The sequence below is a fragment of the Ostrea edulis genome, chromosome 3 (genome assembly GCF_947568905.1).
Source record: "Ostrea edulis chromosome 3, xbOstEdul1.1, whole genome shotgun sequence".
Taxonomy (NCBI): Eukaryota; Metazoa; Mollusca; class Bivalvia; order Ostreida; family Ostreidae; genus Ostrea; species Ostrea edulis.
Window position 1 is genome coordinate 92,603,289 of NC_079166.1, and position 17,271 is coordinate 92,620,559.

The 17,271-nt window shown below is 36.1% G+C and overlaps 1 protein-coding gene across 1 annotated transcript in view; it reads right to left on the reverse strand.

Moving 5' to 3' along the window:
- The window catches only part of LOC125673047 (uncharacterized), a 424,666-nt gene that overhangs the window by 218,579 nt on the left and 188,816 nt on the right, over positions 1-17,271 (reverse strand). Inside the window, exons 7-8 of the mRNA XM_056159423.1 lie at positions 14,045-14,209; positions 3,680-4,225 (exon numbers count right to left, since the gene is read on the reverse strand). Of these exons, the coding sequence (XP_056015398.1) occupies positions 3,680-4,225; positions 14,045-14,209 (711 nt within the window). The remainder of the gene's footprint in view (positions 1-3,679; positions 4,226-14,044; positions 14,210-17,271) is intronic.

Here is a 17,271-nt window from a genome sequence, read left to right on the forward strand (position 1 = left end):
CATGGAATAAATAGTGAAAACCTCGTTGGCAGCACTTGACTTAGTCAATCATGATATCCTACAACAATTAAAGGTACTATAACTTTGATTCACACACAATGAAATTGTTTCAGTCTTATATCCAAACGACATATTCTAAGCTGTACAAATGCACATGATCTTCTGATAATTTACCCATCACCACAGGGACAACACAAGAGTCTATTTAGGACCACTCGTATTTTTATTGCATACTCAATGACCTTTCGAGATATGTTAACTCAATTTAACAGCTCTAATATCGATTGCTAATTATTGATTGTATCTTATTCAACATCCCTTTCGAGAATTTTTCAGTCATATAAGGACGTCATCAATACCCGGGAAGGGCTTCAAATTTATGCCTATGCTCGGCGTATACGGCCATTTAGTAGTGACGGATCTTTAGCATGGTACACCTACTATGACGCATACTATCCGTTTTAAGATCATCTCCGAAGACTCATGACATACACAACTGATGTTGTTATTTGGGAAATTGAAAACAGGTGTTCATAGAAAAACATGATTGCGAACAGACAAATCAAAGTGTATGCGTATGTGTACACAACAAAGGATGTCTAGGCTATAATATCCAGTGTTTAATACAAAATGCGTTGCGAAACATTAGAATACGTTGATATTAAAAAAGATATAAAGTGTTAATAAAGATCAATCTCTTCATTATGGTTTTCACATCTATTTTTTCGTAAATCGTTAACATACAAGTTATTTACATTGCATAGCATTAAGAAAAGTATACAATGAAAGGTGAAGATAACGAATAATAACCAATGTCATAAAACTTAGAAACACTACAAAATAGATAGTAGGGCAAACACGGACCCCTGGACACACTAACAGTGGTATCAGATGCCTAGGAGTAGTAAACACTCCCTGTCGCCCTGTCACACCCGCCGTGAGCCATATGTCCTGAGCAGGTAAACGTAGTGAAAACCAATGTGCCAAGAACGGCGTAACAATGAGTATGAAACACCTCAGACAGCACTACACCCGATGATGGATTGTATTGGCAAACTAGTTCGTTATAACGAGCATATAATTTGCGAAATGCTGACTTTAAACTCGACAGTTGAAACCTCGTCACCCTCAACTTGTTTGTCAATAGCCTGCCTCGATTCCAAAACTGACTATACACAGAACAAGCTTTTGCGTCTCCATTCAGTTGAGAGATATAAACACCATCTGTAGTTGATAATGGAATATTGCGACATAAATATGGGAAGTTGACGATGGAGAAACTGAAATCTTCATATGAATATAAAACAGGTTAGCTAACAAAAAAGTACAGTTCATGTCCATGGGAATTCAAACAGACTGTTGGAAGACCTGATTACCAAAGACCACAACTATATTGTCATTGAGGAACTCCTGCATATTTTTTGTATCTTTTATTTGTAAGGGTTTTTATGTAGCTTAGGACTTCAGTATAGGTACGATGAATAATATCCATCCGACCCATTGGCCGGAATATCAAATGTGTCTAAAACTATGAGTCAGATTATGAAAGTGATCACTGTTTAAAAACTTCTTCCTAATAATACAAATATATTGCTACGGCCTTCAATTTCACATTTAGATGTATCGACGACGTTTTATTTATCAATAATTATAATATTCATTCATATGTCGATTCGATATATCCTTGTGAAGTCGAAATAAAATACACCACATAGTCGTACACTTCTTCATGCTTAAATGTTTTGCTGAAAGTAGATATCAACGGCAAACTGACAACTTGATGACAAAACGGATTACTTTAGCTTCTCTATCGGCCCGTGTTTATGTAGCAATATCCCATTATCATCTGCATATGATGTTTATAGGTTTTCTGAATACTAGATCAAACTCAAAGGTCAAGGTCACATGGGTAAAAATGATGATACCAACAGTCTTGTCAAATAGAATATGAATATGGAATATGGGTCGTATCACCCATGATTTTAAAAGTTATAAACAAGGTTCAAGTTTCAGACAAACAGGAAAAACAAGAGGTACTGTGAGCAATGTTCACTACGAATACCCCCCGCTTACCCCAATCTCCCAAAGGGTGTTGGTAATAGGTATAAACTACCTCTTTTCTGAGTGTAAAAAACAAATGGCATGACAAACTGAACCATATTACTACTTCAATGTCCAGTGTGTTTGACCTTTGACCCCAAAATCGATAGGGCACATCTTCATCCCATGGGTAGTCCATATGTATGATATGGTGACTGTAGGTGGAAAGGATAACGCTTTAGAGCCCGGAAACCATATTGCTACTTCAATGTCCAGTACGCTTGACCTTTGACCTTTTGATCCCAAAATCGATAGGGAACATCTCCATCCCATGGGTAGTCCATATATATGATATGGTGACGGTAGGTGGAAAAGATAATTCTTTAGAGCCCGGAAACCATTGCGTCTACAGACGGACGGACGGACAGACAGACGGACGGACAGACAGACGGACAACCCGATTCCAGTATACCCCGTATAACAATGTTCCTCAAAGTTGGAGAGGCATCAAAACACTTAAATGAATACAATTTAAAAACACTTGTTATTTGATATGATTTAATGTCGTCCTGCTAATCTTGAAAAGAATTTGTTTCAATTACCTGTATCTCCTAAATTAGACTTTCATCTCCTATTATTGGTAAACCCAAAAGGTATGTTTTGGGTCACTAAATTAAAGAAAAACTACACTTTGTACTACCTGAAAAATACTTGCATATCAATTTGACTAATCATTTCCTTGATGTCTAGAGAAAAATATTTTTAAAAATGTTCCCTATGCAAGGTGAAGATAACGAACAGTGATCAATCTCATAACTCCTACAAGCAATACAAAATAGATAGTTGGGCAAACACGGACCCCTGGACACACCAGAGGCGGGATCAGGTGCCTAGGAGGAGTAAGCATCCCCTGTTGACCGGTCACACCCGCCGTGAGCCCCATATCCTGATCAGGTAAACGGAGTTATCCGCAGTCAAAATCAGTGTGCCAAGAACGGCTTAACAATCGGTATGAAACACGTCAGACAGCATTTGACCCAATGCGAGGTTGTATTGACGAACTAGATCGTTATAGCGACCATAGAATTTGCGAAATGCTGACTTCAATCGAGACTGTTGAAATCCCTGTACCATCTTCCCATGTCAAACTTTGATTCCCTATCCTGGTCCCATCCTTCCCCAGGGTCATGGTCATGATTTAAACCAACTCGAAGCTGCTCTACCTAGGAAGGTTTGCAGATAAATGACTTTTCGTACCTCCGGGAACCGTGATTTCAACCAACTTGAATGTACACTATGTCAGCAAAATGTCAGGCAAATTTAAACTTTTCTAGACTAGACTATCAGGAGAACGTTTAAGTGGGTCATTCAAATATTCTAAAGATAGTCTGGACCACACCCTACTTTAGTCTTTTCTTGAATATTTTCCCTTTGAAAGGGGTATAACTCTGTGTTTAAACACATTTGATTTTTATTCACTCAAGTATGATTTATTGCAAGTTTTATTGGAATTGGCGAATTCGTTCTGGGAAAAGTACAAATTGTTAAACGTTTACAGACGGACAAACAGACGGATGGGCTCTGGACAAAATGTGGAAAAAGATCACTTAATCGTCTAGCTCTAAAAAGAGGAACTTACGTATTTTTTTCACTTTATCTAGAATGTAGTTATCTCCTTCTATATTGTAGATGTCGTCTCTGTATTCGCTATCCTCCACCATTATATGACGTATTGCATCAATTCCAAGTCTCTTGATAAAGGACTCCTCAAGTCCCTCCGTTAGGTACATACATCGTTCATCTGTATCTCTGTTGTACCACCACGTACGTACATACTCCACCAACGAGTCTACTGACGACAATCTGAAGTAGTTCTCATAGTCCTCGACAGTGTTCAGACAATTCTGGACAAAGTAACTCATCACCTGATGGCGGACATCGTCTGACGCGAACCCAACGGAGCTATTGTTCTTTTGGTATGTCAGTACTTTGTCATTTTCAATCAATTCCTTAATGACATCGTGTTCGTCGACTATAGAGTCGTTCTGCAGGACTGGAAATACTTCTCCCAGAGCTCTTGTTTTATCTTTCCATGATGAATTTAGAGACGCATTGTATTTCTCTGATGTCAAGATGTGGATAAGAATGCTCCATTTTTGTCTGGAGAGTGACAGTCCATACAAATCTGAAATATCATTGGGCATATCATATAATGTTGCTCAAATTCACTTCTAAGAACAAATACATTAGGTATAAAATTCGACACTGTCATCAAATTTGTTTACCTCAATTGAAAGGTTACAATCGACAGATTTTATAACTCCTTAATTATTACTGTTTTCTCAACTTGTCTTTTCTTTCTATGAATTTATCCATGCTTTTCAAGAATCAAGTACATTGTTAAAAGTTCAATGTGATATGCATTTGGAGGGGCTTTTGGGATCCATTTCTTTAAAAGGTAGTAAATTTTACCGCACGTTAGTCCGATTAATAAAGATGCGTAAGTATTTGGATTGGCCTAATTGCGTTATAAAGCGAAGTACGACTGGACTTCAATCTCAAAATAACCTAAACATTAAATTTAAAAATATCTTAGTTGGAGACAAAATTTGAGGACGTGGATGCCACATTTTTCATTCCTTGGAAACTATGATAACATAAATTGGATTGAAAATGAAAGGTGACGATATCGAATAGTGATCAAGCTCACAACTCCCATAAGTAACATGATATAGAGAGTTGGGCAAACACTGACCCCTGGCTACTATCACAATTTTTAAATTATGTCCAATACAGCGAAAAACAAATGTAAAGTGGGGGGAGGGGGCAATATATCTCAAATCTAAACGTCGTGATAGAAAATATACAAGTTCCTAGTATTTTAACAGTTCTGATTTACAATCAGAATAAGACCCAAAAATATATATTAACCTATCTGTCCATTGTTTTTGGTGTTTTACACTGTGATTCTCATAACGTCAACACCATGACGTAAGCATCATGACGTTATTTAGTTTTCATGCTGAAAAACAATACAAAGTTTAAACGACTGTAAAACGATAACTAGAAAAGATATTGTTTTGAAATAAATTGTTCAATGACCTATAAATCTTAAAGCATCATATATGAAAGTCTCCTTTATTTTTTGCGAAAGGGCCGATTTTAGTACTTTGTGGCTGTAGTCCTTTATTTACATTGATAGTTCGGTTAACGCATTTTTGGTTAAGCATTGACAAAGAAAATTAGCTAATCATACATACATGGACGAACAGTTTTTTTTTAAAACAAGCAGATTATGAAGTTTTATACTAGAATTAAAAAATATTCTACTTCAAATGAAAATCAATGATATTGTAAATTATATTCTATTAAATATGTCTATGCTTGTGCACTGTATAGAAATGATAATTCATACCATTAATATATAAATGCATACATATCACTCGTCTGCAAAAAGAAATGATGTCATAACTCGAGCATGTATGTAGAAAGCGTCGTCCACTAATGATGAATAATACTCTAATGTTTTTCCCCAATAAAGGACGATAAAGAACTGATATAATGTATATATTTTACTGTGCTTAAATGTTAATTTTGTTCATGAAAATCAAAAAATGTTGCGAGATAATGGTATGGTTTCTGCCTCTTTTATTGTTTGCAGGTAAAAATTAGCAGGTAAGAATAAGAAAAAAAGTTTCAATCAATATGCATGAAATTTTGTATAAAGATTTAGTATTTTCGGCAATAATTTAAAAATTGAATCTCCAACCCCACTCTTTTAAGTTTCATTTTGAATTTCATAAGAAGACTTGAAAAAAATTATACGAAATTTAGAAATGGACTTTACTCCTAATATGTCATACTAAAGGCCAAGGTTTTCAACCGGTTGGTTTTCCTCAGGCAAGTTAAGTGAGGGGCGGAAGTAATTTAAGGCAGGTGTGAAGCTTCAAGGCCGAGAGAACCCTGCTAGCTTGTATATGTACAAATACACGGAATATTATCTGTGTTACCTGCATTACCTGTACGTTTTTGTATGATTGAAAACTCCATGGTAGTGGGCTTTTTTTTTTTTTTTTGCAGATTAATCGAAACGTTGATAATTAAATCTAATGAATCAAACGTAAAAATTAAAGCTCGATAAATTTATTTTATATAAATGACAACCTTAGCCATTGGAAACTTAGGCAAACTATTCGTTATTCAAAGTTTTTTGTATTCATTTGACTGCCTTTGTTCGTCGGATACCCAGTATCTGACGATGTTTGACTGCCAAACATACAGTTTCCGACGAGAGTTTCTGCGTACTGCGGTAGATTGTCTGGCTATGTACAGTTGATGTCCCATGTCCCATGATGACTATATATTCCAAAACAGCTTAGAAAGTTTTATTCTGTTTGAATTAGTTTTTTTCTGGACGCACACCAGAATTCTCTGGCTACCTAAGTTGTCTTTGTGACTCGATATGGCCATAGCGCATGGCCTACACAAACAGGACATTCGCATTTTCCAACAGTTCCTTAAAAACTGGTATAGACGAAGATTTTTTTTCTTCCTATGGATCCCAATCCAACCATTAAACACAAGAAAGAGTCCTTATTGCGGCTAATTTTTCTTCCGATAAGTTGAACTTTTGCCGCTTTGTTTCAAGGGGAAAATTACGCTTATAAATTTTCAACTGAGTGTAAACAAGATTTCCTTAGCATACAATGCATTTACTCATAATTAATATGTTTAACATTAAATCGATCTCCGTGTAAATTATATTTAACAATTCATAATAATTATCAAAACCCTAACCCTAACCCTAACCCTATATTATTTTATAATTCATGTACTGATTGTTATTATTGTGTGAATCTCCCTACATGAAAAAACCAAAACCGTTTCCCTATCAAGCTGGACTACGCGGTCAGCATCAAACGGTTACACGGACGCCTCGATCGCCAGTTAAGATAGATAAGTAGCTAAGTACTTCGTTACTAGCTTGAAAATACGGATGTATATTTAATTGCTGTTACAAAATTTAGATATTCATTTCAAAATTAAGGATTATCTCCCTCATGCATAGCTCTTATCCTTGGACGAATTTGGCTCCACTTTTTTGGCACGCTGTTTTTTGGCTATATTTAGCTCTAAAACTTCATAGTTATTTCGGATTTCAAAGATTTCGGTTGAGCATGACTGAAGAGACATTATTTGTCGAAATGCGCATCTGGTGCATCAAAATTGGTACTGTGTAAGTTTTACATAAGGTATACACAAAGACTAGAAGCTAAAAGTCCATCAATTTCTAGCATCCAATCTTAAGCTTAATTTTTCCTGATTGACAAGGGTTCACAGACCAGGTAAATTTCAAGGCGGTGCTTATTTTCTCGGCCTTTAAGCTCTCAAATGCAATACCATGAACTTTTTCGCATATCAAGTACAAAAAGATTATCATTTATTTCCTTAACTTGCATTAACTTGTTTTACTGTATTGTTAGAATAGATCCGTATATCTAACTGATTTGTAATGCCTACGTTGTTTTGACACCAACATGTAAATCAAGTTTAATTGAATAAAGTTCAAGTGCAAAAATATCATGTTTGGGATACTGTAGCTCAATAACAAGCCTTACGATCGCAGTTTTTGTTTTTAATTTCCTAATTCTCCTTCAGGGTAGAAATCAAAAATACACCCACCCACCCCTCAAAAATGACTTTGCTCCAAATCGCAGGTGTGAACCTCTTTAAGAAACAACTATATGCCTAATAATTCATCATATTTCCGTTTATTTTTGTCTACGGGTTTTTATCGTGTCTTAGTAGTCTTTCCTCTTGCTCGACATTTTCTGATAACAAAAATCAATACCCCATGTCTGCGTTGTAATTGTTTACATGATATCATCCCATCCATCCTTAAATCATATAGAAAGAACCATATTCAAATTTTCAAAATGAAAATGTCACGTTCCATATATACAATTTGCTGCTCACGGATACCATTTCATTATTTAAAGAATTGTAGCATTATGACTTGGGTCATACGATGTCAGCGTGTGATCGGAAGGATCCACCAGGAACCGCATGATACCACCAGGATATCTGTATACAGTTCAATAACGCAGCCCTGGAAAAGATCACTGGTGGATTACCGTTGTAAAATTAAATATTTACCCCAATACACTGGTAACCCATAATTCGATGCAAAGTGTAATAATGATAATATAGTGTATTGTACAATAAACTTTTCAGAGTCTACCCAACTCTTGATTCCGTCCCATTGTACACTCCTATTAATGATATATTAATGTGGTTAACGAAACATTATGTAAGCCGTACACACTCAATCTGTCACGGTAGCTCAGTGGTAGAACTTTTGCTTCGTAACTGGGAAATCGTAAGTTCGAAACCCCGCTCGTGCAGTTGCCGTGTCAAACCTCAGACGTAATAAGAAGCAGTGAATCCTCCTTCATCAAACGTTCTGGATTTAGAAGTGAAGTTCATGGCTTTTTCGGATATGACCTTCAAAATGGAGGTCTTCTATTTGGGTAGGAGTTGGCATGTTAAAGAACGTACACTGCTACGGCCTTGGGCGCAAAGCATAGATCTAAATTTGTAATATTTCACCGACTGATGGTGCCGTCTCCTTATGAGTGTAAAATCCCCGACGGGACGTGCAACAAACAATGAACCAGAGGCTGTTCTTATGACTTTGTACATGTAAATGCAACATATGTTACAATTTTCGGTTACAATTATCAACAACACTTACCTGGATTTTGATTTTTTTTTTGGTCAAGATATAGATTAATGGTACACTTTTCGTCGCATTTGATTAAGTTCCATTAACCAAAAAATTCAACATATTCCATTTTGTCGATGTTTAAAATCCCAATTATTTTATCATTATTTTCCCAACCTTCCTTTTCTGAATTCATGGTCGTGATGGTGGTAGTGAGGGTGTGGGTAGTAGAGTAATATTTCTTGTGCATGTCTCAAATAACTCCAAACTTTAAAGAGCCCCGGAAGTCATGGGTGCAAAAATGGTAAATTGGTTCAGAAATTCATTTAAAAATATAAGGACAAAAATTTATGATCGTGCGTGCATTCAATACCGAGATATTCGCCGTCAAAGTTAGCTATTTTTGCACCTGCCCGAAATCAATGAACTGGACTTCCGGTTTTACTATATTTAGCCATAATGACGTGTGACATCACAACCCATCAGTCTCAAACAGGGCAGTATGGCAAATGCGAACGATACATCCGTTTCTGTGGACGAAATCGACCTCCACATATCATTTGAAGCGTCTTCCTTTGAAGATTATCGTTACGAGTACGTACAGACATCGTCCCTTACCAATATGAGCCAGCTGCAACGGATTCTGACTATTTTGACGAGTTAAATGGGGAGAATGCTGAACGTGAACAACTTGAACATCGCCTCGGAAGCACGGAATGATAAGGCACCGTTAGACTGTTTGTTTATAAAATAAATTGGGAAATACGAAATTGATCAATCATTTTTAACTGTACATGATTCTTAATTACATTAATGATAAAATTACAGATGTCTAATAACTATATTACGCCTGTCCACGTCGTTTTCACAGGAATCTGTAATTTTGTCTGTAACAACAATGTTAGTGGTCGCACTGGTGTGTACCATACCACCCCTTAGTAATTAGGGAGTGGTATGGTATATACCCTCAATTATCAATAGCCTTACTATTATTACAAAATCATTTGTTCCTGTTGTGTATTTTCGCTCATTACTTCATTGGGAAAGAGCTGAAAAATAACATTGATTTTTCTATCCTCTCATATGACACCCCCTTTATACTGTTATAATTGTACTTACAATTTTTTCTAAGAATTTTTAAAAAATATCATCTAGAGGAGAGTTGTCTTATCTTTTCCCCATTATTGAGTTTTCTATTCTTTCACAAATTCACATGATTTACAAATCATTTTAGGAGTCAATGTGGATTATATTCCCATATGTCAGCTGTCAAGGAAATTGTATGCTGCACCGAATTGCCAAGGGTTGATGAGAAGAGGGGAGTCATTCAACAAGGAACTAGCCTGCTTTACTGAACACCCTGGGTTTTCATCAGTGTGTTTAGATGTGCATGGGCTCGAGACGGCATAATACCAATACTGATCCCAGTATGGAGAAATGAGGGCAAAAATTGAAGAGCAAGTCAGTTTTTTTTCCATTGATTTAATCAATACAAAATCCACATGACCCCAATGGGTAAGGCTACCTAGGGTACAAGGTGCGATTCTCTCTACCCTCATGTGCTGTGACGAATTTCTTTGCCTCTGAGGAGTATCAAGGATTCAATGCACCTGAGTGATGGTATGATTTAGTTGAAGCAACTTTTTTTAAAAACAAATGTACGATTCATCCATGATGCATACAAAAAATTTCAAGCACAACATTCTAACAGAAATGACCCAAAAATAATACATTTATAAACATAATGGTAGTAAAAAATATCATAATTATAAATAAATACTGGCAAAACAGATTACTACAAAATATCAATTTTCTAGAAAGCATCAGCTACACAAACAATATTTTAAATAAAATGTTTCTGCACCAAGGAACGGGACGAGGACTCTGTTTTCATGTTCTCATTAAAAAAAGAAGTTTTATCATTTTTTAACTCTTACAACTATTATATATACTAAGCTAATACTACATATACTATGCTAATATTTCATTCTATAAAGTGTTTGCAAAAACACACTGTTGTATGCAAGACCAAACAGATTGTTACCCAACGGTCAGACCCTATATCATGGTTGTTCCCAGTCTTTTTTTATTTATAAAACAAATAACAAAATTTGTTTTCACAACCTACTATTCTATATGGCTTTGGTTCAGATTTAAAGAAAACCAAAGATAAAGGTGTTTCACAACGATTTAACATTTTTAAACAAGATTAAAATAGAGCACATCTGTATTACCAACATATTTTTATCTGCTTTCCTAGAATGTCCAAATAGCTAGTATTACGTTTTGCCCAACTATCTATTTTGTATTGCTTGCAGGAGTTATGAGATTGATCACTGTTCGTTATCTTCATCTTGCATTCACACGGATGTCTCTTTCCGACTGAACCTCGATCTAAAATGTAGCACCACTTCTTCTTTATCAGGATGGAAAACTTTACTGCACATTGGAGGTGGTTTAGCTGGCAATGAGTATGGTAATAGTTCTGATGACCCATGAAAGGCCAAATAAGTCTCTTTCATCAGGACTGATGGGCTGGAATAAATGGACATTATTTAAATTTTATGTATGCTTTATATCCTAATAAATAATTTTTTGATAAATAATACATATTCTCATTAACATTGGTATTGCTGTTTTAAACTTGATTGAAAGAAAAGTGACAAATGCAAAAATAGTGAAAATGTCATGCCATTTAATTTTGATATGAATTATGATAGTAGATTATCTTTAGAAGTACACTCTTACTAATTGTTGGATCAACAGGCTTCCTACGAACACTGCATTCCCCACGCTTGAACTTCGAGAAGCTGATTTTAAATTGTTGGTCCCCCCCCTCCTTCGTTATGACATGCAGCCTTGAGAAATTCTCATTAAAATGTAGAGCAGCAATCATCAACCTTTCCCAATAAAAAAAGATAAAATAAGTGTTACGATAGTGCTTTATAATGTATTTACTGTAATTATATTATTTTGAAACAAAATGTCCGCATGTAAATATTGAAATAATTTGCAGTGGGGGGATGCAGATCATCCAGAGGGGGGGGGTATCCCGAAGGTCGGAACCCTCCCCTTTCATCAGAATATTTTGCTAAAAAACACCTACACATATAGATGGTGGAACCCTCCTTTCGCAACTAAAAAAAAACCCTCCCTTTCCAAATTTCCTGGATCTGCCCATGATTTGTGTAAATTAAATTAGTGAAGAGGGGTTTCCATCATATGTCATTTTTGGAAATAATTTAATTTTCATTAATGTATAAATCCAAAGGATGTACATGTAGGAGTTATAACAGGGGTTACAGGCAACCCACTCTACAGCCTTCACTTGATTGATCAGAATTGGTATCTTTGCAATGTTAACATTTAAACGTGTTGGAAAATACTATTGCCCACTAAAAGAGTAATAAAAGTCTTCGTATATTTAAATTATGCAAAGTTCTTGATCACATTACTAAGATAGGTCAGTGGATCTATATGACAGAATATGTTTAAACGACAATCTAATCCAGGGTCCTGATCAGATGGGGGCATGTAAGAAACTCGTTATATGGTACGTGTATTGTAACTTATAAAGTGAAAAAAAGCTAATCAACGTCACAGAATACAACAAAAATTATAAACTTTCTTACCGATGGAAATCTCATAATAAAGTAACACACATGACGTACCCTATTTTTATCCAGCTTGACGGCAGCCTGGCGCTTGGGTTTAGGCTCTGGCGAAGAGAACAGGGCAAGGCTGAGGTCGTCCACTTTCCTCTTAGGATAAAGCGATAGAATCGCACCAGGCAGAAGCGTTTTTTTTTCACAGGAATTGCAAATTCTCTCATCAGTGAAAACTGAGCCTCGAAACATTCGTCCGGGAAATGCGCACTACAAACAACAGTATACTGTGACGATCATGTCCAGTCTGCATGGGTCAGCTCACAAATCGAGTCCATGCAGTTCTCTGTCGCTCGTCCTTTGTGGACGGAAACGGTGTCCGAGGGCCTGTTGTTGCATCCTGCAACTACACATATGTGTCTCTTACTCTTACTTGCCATTTCTCTTCGAATATTTTCTTCTCTTATACTCTCGTCTTGTTGTGAAGAAACTGCCAATGATGGGTTGTGACGTCAGCTCCGGTATTACATTTTCAGTCTCGTTTTCGGTATCGTAAAGGTGTGAATTTACGGTAAAGGTTGTTTTTGCCCATTATATCGTTTGTTGATTAAGAAATAACTCAAAGAATTTTACTATCGGTATTTATTTTTAAAAATACATAAGATAAACCAAAATGTATTGTTGACTTCCGGGACACTTTAATTTCTTAAATTGTGTGGGAGAATTTCAATAAATGGATTCAATTCATAACTTCGACCTGATATGTTTATACCATTCACGTCCACGTTAGAAAAAGCAAGGGGCTGTTACCAAATACACGTGCACCTTTAAGTACATTCACTAGACTTGCTCATGCCTTTATAGTTGATATAATCATTGCTGCCTTTAATAGGTTTTAGTAATGACAAACATATGTTTAATTATGGGACCAAACTTGTTGACAAAATATACCCAATATATACGTATTTTGTTATTTATACGAAACGATCCTGATGAAATAAGATATGGGTAAATCTCGAAGCCATGCACTAAAGGAGTTGAGGTTCAATATATTGTTGGTTTGGGGATAGGGTTACCCTTACCCATGTGGGAAATGCTAACTATAACAAACTAAGAATGTAGGGGGAAGTATCGCCATCATTATTGTTTAGGGTAAGGGGAACAATATAACCACTATTCCCGGGAAAAGGGAAAAGGGAAAGATATCAATCTATAACATTTGCCATTTCTAGATATGGGTGTTTTACTTCTCCTTAGATCAAATGCTTTAATCGAACTCGCTAATCCAGCAGTTGGTCATCACATGTACATAGTGTGGATAATTACCAAAACTAAGTTCTTCCACTAAACATATGACTGGTTATATATGCAACATATATGTACATAGTGTATGAGAAAGGGTGCTATTTAAACATGGTATTATTATTTATGTTCCATTCAAGTTTTTAGAGAACGTGTGTTCCCAGTTCTTTTCAATATAAAAAGCAAATCACTGAAAATTAACGCAGAAGTCCTTTTCCGAAATATTTATATATTACGACATGTTTATTGTTTGTGTAGTTTTATCGACAGTCATCTCATCGTCAAGTTATTGTATAACATAATACGATATGTCTAACAATATGACACTTAATAAATGGTTAATCTTCTGAATAAAACAATTCTAAAGACTTACCTATTGTTTTGTCCAAATTCTCAAGGATTAAAAATGATCCAAGAGCACTGTTGTGACTCAGGATACCGGGGGGCGCCTGTCGCTGTGATTCCAGTGTCTTTGTGAATTGTATTAACCGGCTCGTGGTATCGTAATCAAGATTGAATACATCATAGGGAAGGCACACTGGAATTATAAATTGCAATACTCATACAATACATCAGACACAAAATACCAAATTTCTTTGAAATAATAAAAAAAAACCAGTAACTTGAATATGACTTCGTTCATGAAATGTGAATAACATTAGTAATCTGTAAATAAAACATTATCAACTATTCTTATTTAGATATTTCAATATATTTCAATCTATACGAGGAGAAAGAGAAGTTGTAAAGCTTAGAAATTTTATTGATATATTCATATACAAATAATTATTTTCTATTATGAATGCCATTTTGAAATACTGCATTGGCTTTCAAATCACAGATTATGTCTGTTATGGTTGTTACGAAGAGACACTGAAAAAAGGGCGGGTGTGCCAAACAGTTTCACAAGTTGAATTCTGTGTATGACCGACATTTGTACCGATGCATTATTCACACCTACGACGAATCGTCATCTTTCCATATTCATGTAGCAATATTACATCATCACCTGCGAATGGTATTTATATCTCTCAACTGAATTGATACGCAAGAGGGTGTTATGCGTCTGGTCAGGTTTCAAATCGAGGCAGGCTACTGACAAACAAGTCAGTGGTGCAGGACTTTTAACAGTCTGGTTTAAAGTCAGCACGTCGCAAATTGCACGGTCGTTATAACAATCCAATTTATCAATACAACCTAACATTGGGTTAAATGCTGTCTGACGCGTTTCATACCTATTTTAGGCCGTTTTTGGCACAATGATTTTGACTACAGATAATTCCGTTTACCTGATCAAGATATAAAGCTCATGGTGGGTGTAACCGGTTAACAGGGGATGCTTATTCTTCATTACCTCATTCTACCTTTGGTATATCCAGGGGTCCATGTTTCCCCAACACTCTATTTTGTATTTCTTATTGGAGTGTTGAGTTTGATAAATGTTCGTTATCTTCACCGTTTATATCCAAACATCCTCAAGGAACCTAGTATCAATTCAATTTTGTTTAAATCATTTCCGCATTGGATTGGATTGGGCCGCAATATTGTTTTATAGGAGAATATATGGGATGAATTTTAAAACTATTTTTTTCTGAAGAGCAACAATGTCATGATTAGTCAAACTGATACATAAGTATCTACAGGTAGTGCAGATTCCAGCTTGTTCAAATCATTGTCCAATAGTTCAGGATGAGGCCTCAACGAAGAATTAAAGTTAATGATGGATAAGGTGAAATCATCATGTTTATCATAAAGTTGAGTTGTTAGTTTGTCTTTAATATTTATACAACTCTGTGATGTCTTTTATTTTGAGGTCACGGGGATATATCGAATCGACATATGAATGAATGATGGTATCTTCCTTAACGTCTCTCTCGAGAATTTTTCATTCATATGGAAACGTCACGAACACCGATGGGGGCCCTCAAATTTAGGCCTTTGCTCGGCTATTACGGCCTTTGAGAGGTGAGGGTTCTTTAGCGTGCCACACCTACTGTGACACGGGACATCCGTTTCTAAGGTCATCTCCGACGACCCGTGACATTCACACCTGATGCCGAGTGTTTGGCGATGGAACTGTCACTACCTGTTTGAACGACTTAGGATTGTCGCGGCCAGGATTCAAACCAGGGGCTTCCGCATGCGGGGCGAACGTTCTAACCACTAAAACACCACGGCGGTTTATCTGAATAAAAATAGCATTGTTAATAAATAAAACGTCGTCGATATATCTAAATATCGCATTGAAGGTCATGGAAAGAGATTTTTCTTCTTATGTAGAATTTTTTGAATAAATACTGCTTCATTGATATATTGCCCATCCCCCTACATTCATTTATTCTTGACATGATTAACGATAGAACACGATACAGTACATGCACGATAGGATAGAATAGGATACACACACGATAGGATACACGCACGATAGGATAGGATACACGCAGCAGGGTTAAGGTGTCCCGAGTAAAGTTAAAACAAACATCATAAAATGTACCTCGGTGCACTTCATACTATATATGACGTCACAATATAAAAGTACGTCACGACGTACAGCCCTATAGTTGTATCGCGGGGAAAATGTTATATATAGAATATCGCACTCTAATGTTGATCTCGGACCTTGGATTGGCCCCGAGAGTTGATCTCGGCCCTCGCACTACGGGCTCGGGCCGAGATCACTCGAGGGGCAATCCCAGGTCCGAGAACAACATTAGAGTGTGATATTGTTTATATCATATACCTAAAACACAACAAGTTGATAAACATTTTTTTTTTAAAATGGGGGGGGGGGGGGTAATTGACCCAAACATAAATACATGGTATACGGTACAACGATGTTTGACTATTTTATTCCTTCAGTGAGTTTACTTTATTGTTTATGTTTCCAGTACTATTGGCATTGTGAAACATGCTAAAGTCTGGGTTTTGTAGCTTTATTCCACTGCTGATTAATCATGGACATCCCCTCATGTGGTCTAGAACCTAGACGTTTCAATTAACTGAACTGCTTGGCTGAGAAACTCGTCATATCTCTCGATGTGCTGTTCATGTACATGTATATACTATTAAGCAGCTCCTAGGGGCTTGCTAATGAATACTGAAATTGGAAATAAGTGAATTATTTTTATTTCTTTTGCGGATTTACCAAACTCGCCTGTTTTCATTATTTCATATAATTTGTAAGAGTTGTAAAACTTTGTTTACGTGGCGTCATCGTATGAATGGGAATGTTTACAGATCTGATGCTGCTATTTATTTGCTTAGGGAATGTTACCTTATACTGAAGTAAGTTTTTTTTTACCGTTTCCCATCTGTTTACCATCTATAAGTCGTTGAAAAACGTCGGAAGATATTGGTTCTGCTTTTCTTGTTTTATTGCCAAGTCCTCGGGATTTTAGATTTCAGAAATCGTTTTAAAGCAGTTTTCTACATCAAAATTACCGTAAATTAACATTTTGATCTCCATTAGGACCGGGAATTTCTAATAATGCTTTAGTATCACCTTCCATAATCCTCCTACTGTTTTCTGTCGCCTAGAATGTTGATTGTTTTTAAATGAAGTTAAACGTGTTATTGTTCTAAATAAACAATTGTTACTTG